Raw genomic sequence first — 15,255 nt, 5'->3', positions numbered from 1 at the left:
CCTGTTTATCAAAATGAGATATTTAATATTTAATCAAATAATAAATAATAGAAAAAAATTGTCATAATTAACTCAAATATTCAAAATAAGAAGAAAAATCTTAAGGCATAGATAAGGTTTATGTTGAAATGACTTAACTATTTATAGTAATTGGGTTTAAATAAGTAACATATTACATAGGTCATATTTAAGATTATAACATATTGAGTTAAACGAGTTATAAACGGGTTACACGAGTTCAACCCCTTAACCCTAACACGACACAATTAAGTAAATGAGTTAATCATGTCAACCCGTTTATAATCCGAACCCGTTTAAGGTCAACCTAAACTCGTTTATCTCATGTCGTGTTCGAGTCGTATCATAATTTGCCACCCCTACTTGGGGTCCACCCTGATTTTGACCAAAACATGGAACTATACTTCAGTAGTTTCAGAGGGAATAATTAAGAAAGCAAGTAAATTTTAAAGTGGCTTGTCCATACTTGTAAAATTTTCAGGCAAGACTTGGGGTGCTTAGGTTAGGTCCACCCAGTTTTTAATTAGTTTAATAGTTTCAATGCGAGACAAAAATGTGGAACTATAATTCAGTGGTTTCGGAGGGGATAATTAAGAAAGCGCGTAGATTTTAAAGTAGTTTGTCCACATTTGTAAAATTTTCAGGCCGGACTTGGGTTGCTCAGGTTAGGTTTACCCAGTTTTTAATTAGTTTAGTTGTTTCAATGCAAGACCAAAACTTGGAACCATAATTCAATGGTTTCGATGGGGATAATTAAGAAAGCGCGTAAACTTTAAACTAGCTTGTCCATACTTGTAAAATTTTCATGCGGGACTTGGGGTGCTCGGGTTAGGTCCACCAAATTTTAATTAGTTTAGTTGCTTCAATGCGAGACCAAAACATGGAACTACAATTCAGTGGTTTTGGAGGGGATAATTAAGAAAGCGAGTAGATTTTAAAATAGCTTTCCCACACGTGTAAAATTTTCAGTTAGAACTTGGGGTGCTCGAGTTAGGTCTACCCAGTTTTAAATTAATTTAGTTTTTTCAATGCGAGACCAAAACATGGAACTATAATTTAGTGGTTTTGAAGGGGATAATTAAGAAAGCGCGTAGATTTTATAATAGCTTGCCCACACGTGTAAAATTTTTAGGCAGGACTTGCGATGCTCGGGTTAGGTCCACCTAGTCTTTAATTAGTTTAATTTTTTTTCTATTTTTGGCCAAAACATAGAACTATAATTCATTGGTTTCAGAGGGAATGACTAAGAAAGCTGGTATATTTAAAAATGGATAATAGTTAGGGCCTCACTAATAAGGATGTACATCGTACTCACCACTGATGTGGACCAATAATAAATAAATACATTCTCTTTAATTATCAAATCAAAGATGATGGGGTACATACTCAATTACCAAATCAAAGATGGTGAGCACATACACAATTTCTGATTTGATAATGAAAGAAGTGATGTCCATTTTTTATTGGTGTACATCAGCGGTGATGACGGTATACATCTTCACTGGTGAGAACCTAAGTATTGTCCTTTTAAAATAGCTTGTTTACACTAGCAAGATTTTCATACAAGACTTGGGATACTCAGGCTAGGACCACCCAATTTTTAATTAATTTAATTATTTCAATGTGAGACCAAAACGTGAACAATAATTCAGTGGTTTCAGATGAGATAATTAACAAAACGCGTAGGTTATGCGAAATAATTTATTGAATAATATTTGTCTTCACACTATTGATGTGTCATAATGATACGATGACACTTGTCTTTCATTAAATATAAAGTATTTAGAAAAATAACATAAATCCTAACTTTCTCTTTTTGTGTATTTAAATTTAAAAATAGATACTTCTCATTTTTTGATCTTCTCATTTTATACTTATGAAATCAGTTATGTGGAGGATGTTGCTTCTTTGTCTTGTCTTGTGGAGGTCAGTATTGTTTTAGTTGAATAGATATCATTTTTGTATTAAGCTGATAATAGAATATCAATGAACCAATGACATTAGATATGGGGTAGAAAAAGGCTTGAAATGCTAGCCTCATCTATAACACTTTACCTTTAAGCTTTATCATCTACTTTCTAAGCTTCTGATTGACCTCCTAAGCCTTCTAGTTAGCAATCCTCCTTTTAATACATTCCATTCAAATCAAGCTCCTTTTGGGTTTTGGGTATTTTATAACAGGAGGAACAAAGGATAAGACAGAAAGTGCCTACGTCATTTTTGAAGAAATCAATATGTAAAACATGAAAAGAAAATTTGAGAATAATTAGGTTGGGATTCTTCCAAGTCTCTTTGCTAGAGTTGCCCTCTCTCTCTCTCTCTCTCTCTGAATTCTTAGCTTTTCTCTGGGGTTTCTTGCCTTCTTTTACTTTAATTTTTCATGTACTCTAATTTTGCACCCTCTTCCCTTTGGTCTTGGTCTTGGTCTGCCACTATAATCATCACCTTCTGTACACAATCTCTACCCACTGCTTATTTTTCTCAGTACTGTGCAGTCTCCCTATTCAGTATTCACATATATAGACATACAGGGTAGTAGTGGAGAGTTTTGAAGAAAAAACCATTATCTTACTGTCTCTTCTTTCCCATATATATCTATATATATGTGTGTGTTTCTGATATATAATTGCATGGTGGGGATAGCATAGCTTGATGGGTTTTTAAAAGAGATTGGAAAAAGATCATGATATACAAATTGGGATGCAGAGTTGCTCAGACAAGCAATCCAATATCCATTGTTAGATAGCGACTTTGATAATCACCCATCATCATCATCATCATCATCATCTCCTCACGAGATTTTGCTTTGGACACCCCATATTCAATGATGCCTTTCTCTGCCCAAATGTCACTGCCACCTGTTCATCAAACAAACCACTACTAATTAGTTGTATCCAAAGCTGGGATTCTCTCTCTCTGGGCTGTTTAATTCCTCTCTTCTTGTTTTTTCTTCAGAGTCCTATAGTGGGTTGTTACAAGAGGGCTTAGTAGTGCAAGCATTCACACACACACACACACAAACACAAACACACACACACACACAGAGTAGTGGGGTTTGTTTTGTTTTTGTTTTTCTTGTGTTGGAGTCTTCTTCAGAGGCAATGTTTCCTTCTGTCATGTCTAACTCAACATCTTTGTCTCATGAGGAAGTTAGTGTTTCTTCTGGTGCTAAAGTTCAAGACTTTGGTAGCTTAAATCCAATGGTTTCATCCATTTCTACTCAGCAGCCACAGAAGATCAAGAAGAAGAGGAACCTTCCCGGAAACCCAGGTAAGTTTCGTCTTCACGTTTGAGAGCACCGAATCAACACATTAAATTTGAAATCGAAAAACATAAAAATAAAAATAAAAATAAAATTCACTTGCTCAAATTAAGTGTTCCCAAACACAACATTAGTACCATCAATTTACCATTAGATTTGATAATCGGCCTAGATTTCGTATATGTTGCTCATAACTTTGATTGATCTAATTATGATGACACAGACCCTGATGCTGAAGTAATTGCATTATCTCCGAAGACCCTTTTGGCAACCAATAGGTTTGTGTGTGAGATCTGTAACAAGGGGTTTCAGAGAGATCAGAACCTTCAGCTTCACAGGAGAGGCCACAATCTTCCATGGAAGCTGAAGCAAAGGAACAACAAAGAGAACAGGAAGAGAGCCTATGTTTGCCCTGAGCCTACATGTGTTCACCACCACCCTTCAAGGGCTCTTGGTGACCTCACAGGAATCAAGAAACACTTCTGCAGAAAACATGGGGAAAAGAAATGGAGGTGTGAGAAGTGTTCAAAGATCTATGCAGTTCAATCAGACTGGAAGGCTCACTCTAAAACCTGTGGAACAAGAGAGTATAGATGTGATTGTGGAACCCTTTTCTCCAGGTACATAGTTCTTTTCATCCTTTCAAATTCCCATTTTTTTTAATCTGTGTGTTTTAATCTCAAAAATCCTCCAATTAATTCTCTTCTTTTATCGGTTTGCATTTCATATATATATATATATACATAAATATATATCTTTGTCATTCACCACTTTGGTGTCTAATGGGACTCATGCTGAATGTTGGCATTTTGTTGAAAATGGGAAGTCTGAAATCCTCCAATTCTCTTCTTACACCAGAGTAGTAAGCTTTGCACCGAATGTATCTGTAACTTAAATTTGTTGCCATATTTGCATGAAAGTGGACATCATTAATACAAGTGTGTGTTCTTGATGACATTGCCAGAGAAAATGAAAGCAATAACTCTTTTGAAATTGCAAATTAAGTTCAAATTTGTTTATTTTTCTGCCTATATACATATATGAGAAACATAATATCTCCAATTTCAATTGATTACAAAAGGCAAGTTGCATTTGAATAATTGAGCTAGACAAAAATTTCACTTCAAGGAAATATTTTCTTTGTACTTGGTACTTACTAGTATTAATGGACTTATTGCTGTACTCTCAAAAACAATAATGGCCGGGTTGCTGTTCTTTTGTCTAAAGAAAAAAAAATACATGAGAAGCTTAATTAATTACTTGGTGTGTGTCCATATATGGTTGAGAACCATGATTTATAGTTCTTTAATGAAGTGTGTATATATATGCTATTATTTTAATTGCAGTACCCCTCTGAATCTATATATGGAATTCATTATAATGAAATCTGGTAAATCTGTAAAAAGATCCGGTAATTATATGGTGCATTGTCTTCTTTTTTGTTTCATGATGATCTGTAGATCCTACATGGGGTTTCAATTGCATGTATATGTTTGTTTCATGCATGAGCTCAAAGAACAAAGAGGCAATTCTAATCCATGATCACTAATATCTAGAAACTTTGAGGCAGTACTATATATTCATGCCCACTTTTGCATGCATAAACATCAATGATCAATCAATTGCCATGGATCTCTCTCTCTCTCTATACATATATATATACATATATATCACACACATACACACACACACTGACTTTAAATCTTGATTGACCCACGAAGAAAATTCTTCTAAGCTTTATGACTTTACAGTGTGAACTGAGTGACTCTATACTGCACGCATGCATGTGTGTGTAATCTTAGCAAAAGATATTTTGTTTGAACCACACACAAGATGGATAGAGCCATCAAAGAAACGCATTTTTCTTGCATAATTGCATCATCACTATGTCCTCATTGTGTTCCTAGGTACATGCATTGTTTTGAGTATCTTATTCCCCAAAAGTCCTTCACCCACCAAGAATTAACCTTATATATGTTTCTTTCCTTCCCTACTCCAAGTTAATTATAAATTAAAAATGATTGTTAGAGGGGCTACTTCAAAAATGCATTTTGCCTAGTCATTTAATTTATTTGCTTAATTGAATATATATATATATATATATATATATGAGTCTATGATACAGAGTTCCACCGTCAAACAAACAACTCCAACTATTTTAATGGGACGTTAACCTTCACCCACATAAAACGTACAGTGGGATTAGTCAATTGTGAAGCTAATGTTTCTATATTGTTAATTGTTTGTATGTTAACAGAAAGGATAGCTTCATTACCCACAGAGCATTTTGTGATGCTCTAGCTGAAGAAAGTGCAAGACTCTCAGTAAACCTATTGGCAGCAACAACCAACCAAACTGCAAACCAAGCCTTCAATCTACATGACCCACAAAACCCATCACCTCTCTTCCCATTCACCACCCAACCTGCCCACATCTCCCTCAACCCTTGGGACCCACCTCAAAACCCTAACCCTAGCCAAAACCCACTTCATATCAAACCTGAAACCACCATCCCACCACCACCACCAATCTCTTCCTCATTCTTCCAAGAACCACCACCACACAAGACCATGATCCAAAGCTTCATTTCAAACAGTGCCACCTCTGCTCACCTCTCAGCCACTGCACTCCTCCAAAAGGCTGCAACAGTTGGTGCACAGTCAGTTGGTCAAGTGGCATCTACTATGGGCCAGCTGGGTACCACTGTGGGTCACGTGCGCTCCGGAATCTCACCAGAGTACCTCTGTTTCAATCCCGGAAATCTTGCCGCGTGGCAGCAGAAGAGTGATCGGCTGACCAGGGACTTCTTGGGCTTGACAGCAGACTGTGGTGGTGGCGGCGGCGGCTTTGGCGGTGGAAATGCTGACGATGGCGTTAACGCTAGTGTGAACCTGAGGGGTCCGCTATCGTTCACGGGGTGCGTAGACTTCTCAGCATATGACCGTGACCACACGCTGCTGAAGCCCCAAGGTTTTGGTTTTGCCGATACATGGGGGTAATTGTCAGACATGTTGAGGGGTAAAATAGTAATAAGGGCCTTCGGAAGTAAAATGACTAATATACCCCCAAAGGAAAGAGGAAAAGAAACTATTTTCCCTTCTTGGCTATTTTCTATTTGTTTTCGTGGTTTTCTATGTTTTCATGTTGCGAAGAAATGTTAAGTAGCAGTAACTTCTCATAGCGTTATGCTGAACTATATATTGTCCGTTTTTGTTCATGAATTTACATTTTTAAGTATCTTCTCTATTAAATTTTGAAGAAGTATAGAGTTAGAACGATGGTGGAGAAATTATTACATAATTCTAAAATCATTGATCTTTGAATAATTACTAGTTGACACGTAAATAAATATATCGATTTTATTTAATTTTTTTACTTGCATTTCAATTAATAATTGATCGTAGCCAAGGATGGTGACAATTCTTGTAGTTTTGGTTTGGGCCTCGGATGCATGAGGTAATTATTAGACATGTTCAGGGGTAAAATGATAATAAAGACCTCTAACGACAAAAACACCCCCAAAGGAAAGAGGTAAAGAAAATGATTTTCCTTTGCTTTTTTTATTTGTTTCCATGATTTTCTGTTTTCTTGTTGCGTATAAATGTTTACCAGTAGTAATTTCCCATAGGGGTACCATGAATTATATTTTCCTTTTTGTTTATGAATTCTCAGTTTTAAGTCTCGCTAATAAATTTTGATAAATTATATAGTTAGGAGAGCATGGTAACAATTTTTATACTTTTTTTATAATAAAAAAAATAAATAACATATGAAAAATATGGATATGTTTCTTTCAATTTGACACAATTTCTTTTATTTGGACTTTTCGACATTCTGATGTCCTAGGTGTGTAGAGGAACCAGGAACCGCACCAATCCATCCCGCAATATGCAAATATATGATAGAAGATGTCGGTGGGGGGCCATACCTTGTACTAATCAGAATTGACAAATTTGCCCTTCAACCCCACACTCTGACAGTGATGGCTACAGCCAAATATTGATAATTGAGACTCTTGAAATGACTGATTAAAATGCATTCCTAAAGTCATGCATGCACTGATGATTCCTACAGTGGAATAACCGTGTGATCTGAATTATATATCATTTGATCGTCAGAATAGTAGGTTTTCTACCATAGTGATCTTTTGTTTTCATTGTGTAATATATACATATTTATATATGTATATAAAGTGACACATCTCTCTTTCTCTCCCTCTCATTATGGTTGCATGTGTATAAATTCAAGTTCACTATCATTCTCGCAATCCTAGGACCAAAAAAAAAAAAAAAACAGTTGTTGGTATCAATGGACCATGTCAGTCTTCTTTTTGAAAATTTATTAAGCATCTCCAATTAAAAAAAATTCAACTAAGAAAAGTGAATCCATAAGAGTAATTAAAAGATAAATTTTGATAGAATTAGATTACTGCTAAATGTTTTTATCTCACATTAAATTGAATCTTGACGTTATAGAGATAGATAAACAACTCTACTTAATAACTTAAGTTCTCAAGTCAGAATTCGAATAAAAAGGGTCTTATAAAAACGAATAAATAACTCCACTTAACAGCTTAAATTTTCGGATCGGATTGCACGCTTCCGACTTGTTATACAGTGAAGGCACGTATATACCCTTCTAGGAGCTTGCTGAAATCTAGAAAACCTAAAGCAAATTTGGTTGTGAACAGGGCTATATGCCACACCAATAAGTCTCTGGTTTACATCATTTCTTCGATGAAAATTCCAACTAGGTCAACGTACATATTACTTTAGTTATAAGAAATTTCCAAAGATAGGACAAAAAAACTCACACCCAACTTAGATAATAACAAACCACCCCCCTACACACGCACAAACAAATGAAATGTGAATTACCCAAAAAAAAAAAAATTAGGTGATGATCATTTTTCATTTGTTTACATAGATTAGAAGTCACTTGATTTTTAGCACTATTTGTACAAAGTAATTGTCACTTCAAATTCTTAGAACCCATTTTATAGATTCAAATCTAAGATTGAAGTATATTCAATTTCGAGAAATTCTTTTCCCAATCTTTTACTTTTGGGATACTAAGCAAAAAGAATTTAAACAGATTCAAAGTAATGTAGGCTTTTCTAAAGAGTAGGGAGGCTGCAAAATCTGTTATAAGCGTGAATATAAAGGTGTAATGGTTTACATGTGTTGTGGTGGTCCGGGGACTTAGTGGTACTACTACTAGACCAGACCAGACCAAAAGGAAAAAGGAAAGGAAAGAAAAGAAGGGAAAATAAAGAGAGGAAAGGGAGAGAAAATAAAAAGACGGAAAAGAAAATTGTCAACGGTTATGAAAATGATGCTCGATGAAACTTTGAAAGTTTGAATTACATTTCCTCAGTCTTCTTTTCCTTGATGACTCTCTCAGATTCTGTGCAGGCCTCCATATTACAGCCTTTAGCTGGCACTTCAACATAACAACAACACAACACTAGCTCCTTATAGTTTCAGTACTTTCTTCTCTGATCTTTCACATGGCCCACCTAATTCCCATCAAATGCTTATTAGATACATCACTCACCCCAGTGACTCTTCTTGGATCAAAGAATAACATGATCATAATTCAAAGGGGAAAACAATTTCCTTCATATTTCTCTCATTCTTAAATATAATTGAATAAGTGTTCAACTAGAACATGAAAACCGAGGGTAAATTGGTCCTAGTTACTCTTCGAGATAGAGTAGAAGAGGGGCGAAGATTCTCAAAGGAGAAAAAGGATTCAGTGACCTCGAAAGAATTGAAAATCTCATATATGGTTCTGTAGAGTGACAGTAAATGTAACTTATTTGTCGACTTTTCCACTATCACCCCCAAACAAAAACCAAACTAAAACTAAAATTTTCACCCTTTGGATCATTGCTCATATGTTCTATTTCCTCTACTGATAACAAAAAAGAAAATGCATTTCCTTTATGTTGTTTTTTTTCCATGAACCAAACAAAGCCTTAGAGAGTAATAAGTAAGATTTTAACTGCATAATAGGGAAAAATATATATATGTGAAAATAAAGCACTGTTCTGGATCATACTATAATTCAACTAGCATTTACTTTAGAGAAAGTACATTCAACATACTTAGAGAGAGAACCAATAACTCAAATTATTACAACTGAAAAGTATATTCACCATCTGTGGGGGAAGAGAGAGAGAGAGAGGGGAGCCTAGGGATTAATGAAAGGAGGGGTTGAGTCTAATGGTATATCCGTTCTTTTAGAAAGTAGATATAAGTTGCAGGGTTAAGGTACATTACATACCATTTGCCTGCTAAAAAAGACAACATCTTTTTATCTATCTCTCTGTGCTGCACAACCAGACAAACCAAAAGCTTCTCTTCTATTCCCCTCTCCTCTTTTCCTCTCTCTCTAACAGACTTGCATATGTCATCTTTCATAAGGGAATCTCACCTCCACAGAACTACCTTTTCTTTCTTTTCCTTCTTCCTTCCAATGCTAATAATTACCAAACCCTTCTTTTCAATGCTTTTCTCTTTTCCCTTCTGCTGCAAATCCCCATGCAAGACCCTCTTTCCACAATCCTCTTGAGTATCACTCCATTCAATAGATAGAGGATGGTGAGACATCTTTCCATGGCCTATTATAATATGTAGTTCATCTAAGATACTTCTGCTTTAGCCTGCCACTAACTGTCAAAGCCCTGTTCAATTATATTAAGATTGTCACACCTTTTTTAAGGTTAACTAATCTAGAGGTGGTTTCTTAATCTCACACACAAAAGGATAGTGAAAAGCAAAGATATGAGACGATAATCCAAGAAGATAAACACCCACCATAACCTAACTTTGAAAAAAAAAATAATAAATCTTCTAGTTTCTAAGCATAGTTACCCATGAAGAGTTCTAATTAAGCTTATGGTACTCGACCTCATCTATTTAAAACAAAATGTAAGTATTGGTTTTGCCAACAGCTATAATAAGAGTGCAATATTGAACAGGATAAAATCGTCAAGTAATTATGCATAGTTGTTAACTAGCATGAAATCTACTGTTACATCCCTCCCTCAATCCAAACAAGGACATAAATGCAGATTTGCCCGAATCTGATGGACTCTGGCTGCTTGGTTCAGCGTTAAACTTTCTGCAACCTTCATATCATTAGAAAATTTTTGAGCTTTTTGTAGGTTGTGTGTTCTACCTTCTAGATAGTTTCATTATCTCAGTTAATTAATCTTCTTATCATTTTACCCTTCCATTAAGACTTAAATTACATATATGAAGGGTTTGTTGAGGAAAATGAAGAAAATTTTTGTTCTCACCCCCAAAGATAAAAGCCTCTCCTCTCAGTATGAAAGTTAGATGATAGTGCCTAACGTTCAAAAATTCTTGTACTTTGACAGTGGCAAATCATCAAGTTTTACAGCATGCAACTTATACAAGCTAGCACAAAGATGATTTCAAATCTAGAATCGTACAGAATCCACAAGAATTCAACAAAATCGCATTTTCAGTCATATAACATGATGAAATAGCATGTACACGTGAAAGCAATTATTAAAGTTAATGTGGAACTTGTATTCTGCAATACAGCGGAAGACTCACATGTAAAAGTACCAATTGAGAACAAAGTCCTTGCTGTGAATATGAATTGATTTGCATTCTCAAAGATACTAGGGGGACCAATTTCTTCATAGAAGTCTGTGTTGAACATCTCATCCAACCAACAGTCTCGGCCACCCAAAATTATATCCCAAATATTAACACATTCTTGAATGCCTGCAGTAGGAAATGCTGCACATGGAAATCAATTTCAGTTTTGCTAAATTCTAAAATGTACCAAAGTTCCTTAAAATTTCCTGTATCCTAGACAACAAGATATTTCTATTAGATTTGCAACTTAATTGAATGTTTGTTCATTCCTGGGCAAGCTTTGGAAAATTTGCACTGCATATGGAGATGGAAGTGGACTTCTAGATGCAAATGTTGATGATATATGTGCATACATTGTCAGATACAAAGGCATAATAGGATGAAATTAAAAAAGCAAAAAGAAGACATAACAAAGTTGTTTTCAAAGCTGAAGAGGACCATACATTTATGCTTAGAATTCCAATTATATTGGACCAAACATTTATAGGTAGAATTCAATTTGAATAAAAAATTTGTGTAAACCTGTATATTAAGTTTTTAAAAAGGATTATAAAAATGTATGTCATATGACAATTGGTACAATAACAAGGTACCTAGATCAGCAGGTTAACTTTGGATGTTGTTCCCTATCCAGCTCTTTTCATCTCCAAACAACCTAAATAAACTGAAGGGCCATGTTCCCTGCCCTGCACAGTAAGAACAAATTAACCTGTAAGTGTGCTTTTGCACTGGATTATCCATGTGAACTTTGTCTACTATTGCAACTTATCGGCTGCGCCATTTCACATACAACTAGAGAACAAAAGTGATTTCATAAAGCAAGACCACAATGAGAAATCTAAAGCAATCATGAAACATTCTGATGGAATTTAGAGTCCAAAGAAAAAGATTTTGGTGGCATCAAAACTGAATAAAATCATAAAGACTTCCAAAATATTTCAACTATCATTGCAACGAATTGACAATCATGGTATGAAAATCCTTCAAAAGAATATGATCAATAAGCAAAGACTGTCTTTTATTGGTTTTTGCAATTCTGATAGGCCCATCCTTCACTGCAAACCATAGTGATAAAAATTACTCCATGTTAAGAGACATTATTAAAACCAAAATATCCATTTCCTTACTATTATTAAAATAAAATAAAAAGTCTCCCCAAATACAAGAAGAAATAAATAATAAAACAAAAACAGAGGGAGAGGGAAAGAGAGAGAGAGAGAGAGAGCTTTTTCTCTATTGGATATGCCATATAAATGTGTACCTCGAATCCTAGTGATTAGCAAATTTGTGGTTTATTAAACCTCACAACATTTTTCCAACAAGAGTAAAGCACTACCTGAAGAGCAAACTACTCTTCTATTCAAAATTGAATCCATTGCAGCAAATTGAAATGCACCATTTAAAAAACTAGGACTAATGAATTACAAACGAAAGACAAATATAAAATCTACCTTTTCGTTACAAAGAATAAACTACTCCCTTGAAATTAATTAGTATTGATCTTATACCGCAGTCAGTTCATTCATCTCATCAAATTTCTGCACACGGACAATCAGCCCCACTGACAGAAAGCAAGTGAAGTGGTAAAGCCTCCAACATTCTTGGAAGTTTTGCTGAAACTGGGTAAAATAATGTGACACACTTCAAAGAGAGAAGAAATTACGTTGGCTCCTCCTTCAAAAATTTTGTTTAATATACCATCAAGTGGCTGAACATACGAAGACTTTGTCAATAAGAAAAGATTGGTAACTGGAGCAGCTTCAGCACCTATTGTTGATAATCAAGAAACCCCCAAAACGATACAACATGCAACATTTGAAACAAATAAGAGGTCTTGTGCCAATGAAGGAAAAAGAAAAGGATATACAAGACAAAACCAGAAATATTCTGAGACCATTACTTTATTCATATTCCAAAGGATGAGGCATTAACTGACAAGAGATGGGAATTGATTAGGGGTTCATTTTTTCAAACAATGGCCATTATATAAAAATGAAAGGAAGGACTAGACAGAGAGTCGGTGTGAATTTTAATAAAGCAACTACGCCTATTCACAAGGAGAGGCACCCCATATCATAAATAAGAATAATGCCATCATTTTTAGAAAGAAAAGAAAAAAGAAATAAGCAACAGGGTTATGAAGCATAGATACTTCTTAGGAGGAGCCATATCCGTGTGCAATTGATCTCCAACTGTGTCAGAAACAGCATTGCTCTGACCAATCCTAGAAATTTGCCAGACACTATCAACACACGTTAAATATTTCCAACAGAAATTTAACACAGTACATGTGCCAAAAACAAGTCAAACATACAATGGAAACTTTTTAATATAAGAAAAATATAGTTGAAAAATAAAAGATATAATCAGGAGTACACGTTAAAAAAATATATTATATAACATTTGCTGGGCGTCATTTATTTAGTTGTGCAATTCTTATGTAGAAAATTTTGAATGAACAATTAAAATTATATAATTGTTCTACTGAATATGCATATTCATAACTCACTGCCACGGAAAGAAAGACCTGCTGCAAAACAGGTGACTGGAAGGTTCATAGGATATTGACTTCAATCAGAAAAATTATCAGTTGTGGACGAAGAAACAAGTTGATGAAGAGCCTGAAATGCAACGGGTTCCACTTCCTGTAAAATAATTCTCTGCTTTAGCTTCCCCCTTCTGAAGCACCACTGCCATAGCTCTAATTAAATTATGGTCATAAACTGAAAAGTAAATCGTTCAAGTTAACCAAAAAAAGCCCTGGTAGCAACTGATTTTTTTTCTATCACGCTGAAATCGCTAAAGGTAAAATGATATAAAGAAATCTCCATCAAAAATATTTTTCTCAAGAAAACTTGATTCATGTCAATTTAAAATTTTAAAGCCCCCACTGCCAAAAGAAAAACATTTCACCAATTACCGTGTAATAAAAAGAGCGTGAGCTTCTTAATCATTATTAGGCTGCTCAAATGCATGTGTTAAAAATTTCTCAGCCAGCAGTGCCTCACAGTGCTTTAAATGTGAACTTAAGAACAAGAAAAAGAAAACATAGAATAACTTCTCCTTAGAGGATAAGGAATCGCCATCAAGGATTAACTTTTAATTCAAAACTAAGTCATGGCTAATATATCTGTCTGAACAACTCAGTCCAAGTGTGCAAGTTTTAGTCTGCAAAAGGATAAAGGTGAAATTCAAGATAATGTATGATACATTAGTATACTGGGGGACGTAGGAGCTGAACCCTAAGCTCTGATACAAAGTAGGGCAAGGCCTGTGACCTAGACCTGGGGGGTGAACAGGTCTTGAAAGGATAATTAACTAATTTTTAACTACCTTTTAAAATTAAACTATCTACTAAACTTGTAATTCACTCAATCCATCATGCAATCAATTACATGAATAGTGAATAAAGAAAAGTAAAAGCAATCACACAATGGACAGCAAGACTTTTACGTGGAAACCCTAAGGAAAAAATCACGGGACCTAATCCAAACAAATCAAATCCATTAACGCGAAAGAAGTAGATTCATCAAAAATTAAAAATAAAAACTAAAAAATAAATAGAAGAAGAAGAAAGAAAGAAAGAAGTATTATGCTCGATTAACCAGTTTTCCTGAACTCTGGAGAAGTTCTAGTTACCTCTTAATACAGGCCAAAGCCGAATTCTCTCCTCAAGTCTCCAAACCATCAGTCTGCTTCGTCAATAAACATGCTCCTCATAAGATCCTTTTCTCCATAAGTACATATATCCTTGGTTAGTCCTCCAATCTGAGTGTTCTGTGTGAAAACTCCTTTTTGGTGTTAGAATACGTTGTAGGCTTAGCAATTAGTAGATGATGATACTCGTAGCACATACTTACCAAGCTAGATGTAGTGACGAATATGATAGACTTGCACCCTTTCATGGGAGAAATGCATGCTAATAAATGGGCATTGGAACCTTCCTTCCACTAAATAAGTTAGCCAGCCACTTCAAACCAATTGTCTTAGTTGTTGGGATTTGATGACAGATGGATTAGCGTTGTAATGGAGTGTATCAGTTGCATTCCTTATTCTATTATTATCAATGGCAGTACAGGGGGTTTGTTCACACCATCTAGGGGTTAAGACAAGAAATAAAATTCTGGTGGAGAATTGCTAGGATACACTCAATATGATCTCAATATGCTCAGATAGAATAATATGTAGCATGCATAGGTTTTCTGAACATTTGAGATCTTTATATAAAGTTGGGCACAAAAGCATTAGGATTTAAGAGACTTAATTTTGAAGCTCAATCGATCGACGCCAGGCCAGTGGCCTTCGACTGATCCTTCGACAGATCGAAGTGCCCTGTCC

At 35.1% G+C, this 15,255-nt stretch overlaps 1 protein-coding gene across 1 annotated transcript; it reads left to right on the top strand.

The window, feature by feature from the left end:
- The first annotated feature begins 2,113 nt into the window (after window positions 1–2,113).
- LOC132306881 (protein indeterminate-domain 12-like) lies at window positions 2,114–6,517 on the top strand. Its single transcript, XM_059804462.1, has 3 exons — window positions 2,114–3,288; window positions 3,504–3,900; window positions 5,538–6,517. Exons 1-3 carry the CDS (start codon window positions 3,120–3,122, stop codon window positions 6,277–6,279), a joined length of 1,308 nt encoding a protein of 435 aa, XP_059660445.1. The 5' UTR covers window positions 2,114–3,119; the 3' UTR covers window positions 6,280–6,517.
- Window positions 6,518–15,255: the final 8,738 nt, after the last annotated feature.

This window comes from Cornus florida, unplaced genomic scaffold (assembly GCF_030987335.1).
Source record: "Cornus florida cultivar Cherokee Brave unplaced genomic scaffold, ASM3098733v1 CherokeeBrave_3.0.0_Hap2_Chr05, whole genome shotgun sequence".
Taxonomy (NCBI): Eukaryota; Viridiplantae; Streptophyta; class Magnoliopsida; order Cornales; family Cornaceae; genus Cornus; species Cornus florida.
This window is presented reverse-complemented; position numbering and strand designations above follow the sequence as displayed.

Bases quoted from the DNA above. Each gene is read 5' to 3' on its own strand.
- LOC132306881 (XM_059804462.1), top strand. From the start codon at position 3,120: ATGTTTCCTTCTGTCATGTCTAACTCAACATCTTTGTCTCATGAGGAA. The intron at 3,289-3,503 runs GTAAGTTTCGTC...ATGATGACACAG, and splicing joins GAACCTTCCCGGAAACCCAG to ACCCTGATGCTGAAGTAATT. The intron at 3,901-5,537 runs GTACATAGTTCT...GTATGTTAACAG, and splicing joins TGTGGAACCCTTTTCTCCAG to AAAGGATAGCTTCATTACCC.